This window comes from Triticum aestivum, chromosome 6A, assembly GCF_018294505.1.
Source record: "Triticum aestivum cultivar Chinese Spring chromosome 6A, IWGSC CS RefSeq v2.1, whole genome shotgun sequence".
NCBI lineage: Eukaryota > Viridiplantae > Streptophyta > Magnoliopsida > Poales > Poaceae > Triticum > Triticum aestivum.
In genome coordinates, this window is record NC_057809.1 from 407956071 (window position 1) to 407961559 (window position 5489).

The 5489-nt window shown below is 44.0% G+C and overlaps 1 protein-coding gene across 2 annotated transcripts; it reads right to left on the reverse strand.

The window, feature by feature from the left end:
- Nucleotides 1-576: 576 nt before the first annotated feature.
- Nucleotides 577-4778, reverse strand: LOC123127673 (serine/arginine-rich splicing factor RSZ23). 2 transcript variants are annotated; one of them, XM_044547454.1, is made up of 5 exons: nucleotides 4542-4778; nucleotides 4247-4351; nucleotides 3109-3197; nucleotides 1882-2128; nucleotides 577-1190 (listed from the first exon to the last, which is right to left on the reverse strand). In XM_044547454.1, the coding sequence occupies exons 2-5, from the start codon at nucleotides 4333-4335 to the stop codon at nucleotides 872-874; spliced, it is 744 nt and encodes a 247-aa protein (XP_044403389.1). In that variant the 5' UTR covers nucleotides 4336-4351; nucleotides 4542-4778; the 3' UTR covers nucleotides 577-871. The 2 variants fall into 2 exon arrangements, with proteins under 2 accessions (XP_044403389.1, XP_044403390.1); XM_044547455.1 differs by having other exon boundaries at nucleotides 4538-4725.
- Between the last annotated feature and the right edge of the window lie 711 nt (nucleotides 4779-5489).

The following is a 5489-nucleotide window of genomic DNA, read 5'->3' on the forward strand; positions in this document are numbered from 1 at the left end:
ATTTTATTTTACTTTTTGGCAAAACAGGCACAATGAAGCCGGGCATCTGCAACACCGTGCCCTCTTTGGATGAGGTATTTTAAGTGGACCAAGCGTGTCAGAGTTCGACATGAAGGAGATCCGAACATCTGCAACCCTCCCCTGTGTTTACTTCTGTTTTGTGGGATTTCAGACATGCGAATCTATCCAGACAAAATTGTGGACCGGTGTTGGACGGCAAAAGATGTGGGATTTCAAACATGCGGACCTATCCTGACAAAATTGTGGACCGGTGTTGGACGGCAAAAAATCAAAATTATGTACCGGTGTTCGATGCCAAAAAGATGTCCGAACAGTCCACTCCAAACACTGGCCAGAACAGCCACGCCATAGAAACGGGACGTCCTCACAAACCTTAAACAGCAACAGCTGCCGTGAAGCATTGCTTTTAGCTACAGATCATGATGTAGAATCTTTTCAATGTTCGTTCCATGCTAGTACCTGCCTAGATAGTCATCAGGATCATGAAAGGTTTACATGACTGCGTAATAGTGGCTCTAGAGAACAGAAACGTAACAAGACGGTGACACATTAAGATTCAAGAAACAGTTTCATCAGCACATAAAAATCCATGCACGGCATCCGAATAATCAAACAGTACAAATGTTAAAGAAAAAGAAAACATATCTTGTCTTAAGACCAACTACATACGCTAGAGTCATCCAGTCAAGAGAAATCCCGCTTCCGCAATTGTATCAGCAGCAAAAGAACACAAATGCCAAGGAAGAACAATACTCGGCCGCCTGGCCATTCAATAGTCATACCAAAACATTCAAGGAAACAAGCGGAGGCCCCCACCCCCCAACACTTCCAGCATTGTGGAACCAAGTGCTCACGCGTTATCAGCATAAGGGGACTCCTCGCGCTGGGGTGGCTGTGCTGGGGACCTGCTATAGCTCCGTTCACGGGCAGGCGGTGGTGACTTGCTGATGCTTCTGGCACGAGGAGGCGGTGGTGACCTGCTGATGCTTCTGTTGCGAGGAGGCGGAGGTGACCTGCTGATGCTTCGCGCACGGGCAGGCGGCGGTGACCTGCTGATGCTTCGCCCACGGGCAGGCGGTGGAGACCTGCTGGTGCTTCGCGCACGGGCAGGCGGTGGAGACCTGCTGTAACTTCGCTTCCTGGGAGACCGATCCCGTGGACTGTAGCTCCTGAATCAGGTAAAGATAAAAGCATTGAGCACACAGCTGCTAAAGTATTAGTAAGAGATCATACTACTACAGCAAGGCAATTGTCAGTAATTTGTTCCATCTGTTAATGTACAAATGGTTCTTCACATTTTATGTTTCTGACCTACGGACAAAGCCGATGAAATTGTAGCAGACAAAACGAAAAGGGAAACATTAGACCACTTTACCAACAGTCCAACACAGAAGTAAATGACATAGGACTTGGGTAAGTAAGAATCAGAAATTGAAGAATTGACTTCACATGTACTGAGAAATATTACTAGGTCAAAATTAGAACTTTCACAAACAATATCTCACAAGATATTCTTCCTTTGTTCTTCAAGCCTACTCCCTCCGTCCGGTGAAGAGTGTACATCTAGCTTCAAAATTTGTCCACAAAAGAGTGTACTCCTATCTTCCCAATGCACTTTAAAGTGGGAAAACATATCTCTCATCACATGGTACATGCACTTAGCTCATTGGGGGTTGGGTAATTAAAGAGGGGAGAGATGGTGGCTTGCACCTTTCCAATGCATTTTTTACTCAACTCCATAATTTGTCCTAAAATTTCTAGATGTACACTCTTTACCGGACGGAGGGAGTATATATTTATAATTACAGATAACACATGTCCATGCCTAAAACATAATTTACTTGTGAGCGGAGGGCATACCTTCTGCCATAGCTTGGGCTCCTGCGGTATCTTGGGCTACAGCTACGGCTGCGGTGCCTCGGGCTTCGGCTGCGGCGTCTTCCGCTACCCAGGCCCCCAGAACCAATCCGTAGGCGACATTCTCGTGCAAAGTGGCCACTTTCACCACACTCATAGCACTTCATATCAGAACCTCCAGAGCGTTCACGTTCTCGGCCACGGCCACTACCAGATTTTGTTGACAGCTCAACTCTCCACCCATTCTTGCCTATTAGCACAGCATAATCAGCACGATTGTCATAGTCACAAATTCATGAATGTTCAGACATACAGACGACTCCATAACAGCTAAAGCATAACAGAAGTCCAATCGCCAATAACAAAAATGTCTAATATGTTGCTGATCAAGTGGTCATCATACAATGATATTGGAACTTGCTCAAATCTAAGAGACCTTAAAATAAAAAGTAGAACTCACAAGTCTTAGCAGTTTCAAGTTCAAACTGAGTTGAACATGTTTCTAGTTCAAACTGAGTTTCCAAGTTTCTTTATTTTTAAGGAAATGCACATGATAATGCTTGCCAGTCCCAGTAAGCAAAAGCAGTTATAGTGTACTGCAGCGTGATTATCTTAGCCATCCGCAGTCATGCTATAGCCAACATGTAAGTGTGCTTGCTGACTGGATAGGACATATTAATATACTCCCTCTGTCCCAAAATATAAGAACGTTTTTGACACTATGCTAGTGTAAAAACGTTCTTATATTTTGGGACGGAGGGAGTACATTGCTACAGGATTACAGATACTGATCAGTTATTAGTTCCTGGTCATGGTCGCAATTCATGGTTTTCAAGTACAGGGCTAATATATTTCTAGGTTTCAGTGCAAATACAGTTCTTTGTTTTGGCTTTTTCCTTTGATGGACAGGAGTTAATCTCTGAAAAGGCAACACAAAGGATTATACATCAGACCATTCAATATGAATCCCACAAGTACAGGCCTGAATTCACTAGCATCACCAGCCAAAAAATGAGCTAGCTAGGCCAAATAGACTACAAAAAATTTACTTGTCAGTTGTATGAGATTCTAGACAAGTGATTAGTGAACTTATCAGGACGAGGTTAAGGATCAATGACCAACCACGAAATGATCCCCGTTAATATTTTCTCAACTAGACTCATGAATCTACTAACTTATGGAGATAGTGATACAGAATCAACATAAAAAATATGATTATCATATTATTACCATCCAATTCACGAATTGCATCCTTTGCGTCCCTGGTCTCATCGAAGTCAATGAAAGCAAATCCTGGCGGCTTTCTAGCAACCCACACACTGCAACGAAAACAAGTCAAGTCAAAACCAATCGATCCCATTTCCGCACGCACAAAAACATATAGGAAGTAACCAGAACATCATTGTTACCGCAGTTGTTAACTTAAAATCATCCTAATCAACAGCAAGCCAGCAACTAATGAAAAAGCAGAAACAACATAACTCTTTGCCACGCAAATACAAGATCCACCAGATTGATACATTCAGAAATACAACAATAACTTAGGGGAAAAGATGAGACATATAACCCTTTAACCAGTAGACAAGAAGTTCAAAATAATGAGATACTCCTGACTGTTGAGTTCAAAAATGTACAACTGAGCCCTGCGGTAGTTCCCACATTAACTGTTGGTAGTTCTAAGTGAAAAGGCATCACTGGCAGTCCAACCTAACTATGCTGCATGTGCTTTAGAACTACTACGATGATACCATCATCTGCACCCACACATAACTTCACTTAATGTTGCCTCTACATCTCTTATATCCATTTCTTACTTTTCTAACCTTCACTGTTTTCATATTTGCCTATTAACTTGTACCACATTATATCCCTTTAGCATATGGTAATCCAAAATAAGCTATAGAAGACCTGTACATGCATGGCCCGTTGAACTTAAATTAAAAAAAATCACAAAATGCAGTAACATAAACTGTTATTTATCAGGGAAATTTTACAATGTGAGCGAAGAAACAAACTAAAGGCAAAACAAGCAACCAAGCAATGCAACTAAGATATAATTATACATAAAAGCTTCTATTCCTCAAACAGAAAGCTGCATCATGTTCACCAAGAGATGGTCTCAACTCTGAATTTCACACGAATCATGCACTAAAATCAGGCTTAGCAAATAGCCAGCATACCAACATACTTGGCACGTATACTTTTAGCAGACGAGCTAGTCACCAGCTGAACATGAAATGTGAAACTACAACTTAGCATGTCTACAGGCAAGCAAGTAGTTATATCACACCAAACTCGTGAAAATAAGCAAGGGTATGCACCGTACTGCTAGCTTCAGAATTGTTAAACAAAGTCACAGGCATCTCACCTCTTGAGAACCCCAAACACGCGGAACTCGTCCTCGATCTCGCGTGCAGTGGCGCGCGGATCCAGATTCCCCACGTAGACGCGAGCCATGACCGCAGCAGCGGACCTGCAAGAGGAAGAACGAAAAAAAATTCTTCAAAAAATGCTGACGAATCCATCACGAAGCACCTGCTAATCTCCACCCACAAATGAAAGGAAAAACGCCCCAAAAAAATTCTCGCGTTTCGGGCACGGAATGAAGCGCAAAGGCGAGGCACGCGGGACCGGAAGCCGAAGATACGTGTGGGCGTACTTGCCTTCGCGGAAGCTCCTCCCTGGGGGGATTGGGGACTGGCGAATCGGATGGCGAGCGCTGAGGAGGCGAGGAGGGGAGCGGCTCTAGGGTTTAAGTTTGAGCCGCCGCGGGCGGAAGAGGGGGGATGGAGGGTAGGGAGGGAAGGTGTTTTTAGGCGAAGGGTTGACGCCTCGGAACCAGGGGGCATTTACGGAATTCTCGTTTATTGGGTTGGGATGGGATGTGATTGGGGAAGACCGGAAGAGGACGACGGACGCTCATGAGTTGCCTCGTGATTTCTGCGGTGGCGGATGAGCTGCTGGTTGAAGATCGTCCGGGACAGTTCAAGGGAAGAAAAATCGTCTGGGGTCTTTTTTTTTTGGCCAAAAGGGGTTATTTTAGAAAACACCAGCCCATATATTGATTAAATTAAAATGCTGCTGCAATTATTGAAATATATTGTCCGTCTCTCTTCATCAGTTCGGACTTCTGAATGAGTTGGTTGGAGCATGATTTTAATATGGTATTCCAACTAAGAGGTCTTGAGTTCATGACCATGCCAACGCACTATTAAATTGAAAATAAAAGATTATATGTACGTTGCAATGAATCGATTCATCAATTCCAGTCGTCTTGTCGTATTCTGTCGATAGATGTGTTCAACATATGGGATCGCTTTCGTTCCTTGTTGCTATCAAATCGCCGCCGGCCGCATCGCCGCCGCCGGCTGTTGGCTTGCTAGTTTCTTCGTGAAACTATGTGGATGATCTAGCGAGGGTTCTCCTCTCTTGACTTGTTGTCCCCTAACAAAGAAGGCTAGGGTTTGTTGTCCTTCGGTCGGCTAGGCGACCGAGAGTTTCTCTTTGACGTTCCTTGTCGTCTCGATGGCCCTTGTCTATTGGAGTCCGCTGGTCTTGATGATCTGACAAGGAGACTTCTCTATAGAGTTGTTGTCCCCTAGCAAGAATAG

What these genes read in the sequence shown, in the direction of transcription:
- LOC123127673 (XM_044547454.1), bottom strand. Translation starts at nt 4,335, where the DNA reads ATGGCTCGCGTCTACGTGGGGAATCTGGATCCGCGCGCCACTGCACGC. An exon ending in TGCAATTCGTGAATTGGATG is followed by an intron (nt 2,129 to 3,108) that starts GTAATAATATGA and finishes CTGTGCTAATAG; the next exon opens with GCAAGAATGGGTGGAGAGTT. An exon ending in AGCCCAAGCTATGGCAGAAG is followed by an intron (nt 1,191 to 1,881) that starts GTATGCCCTCCG and finishes TACCTGATTCAG; the next exon opens with GAGCTACAGTCCACGGGATC.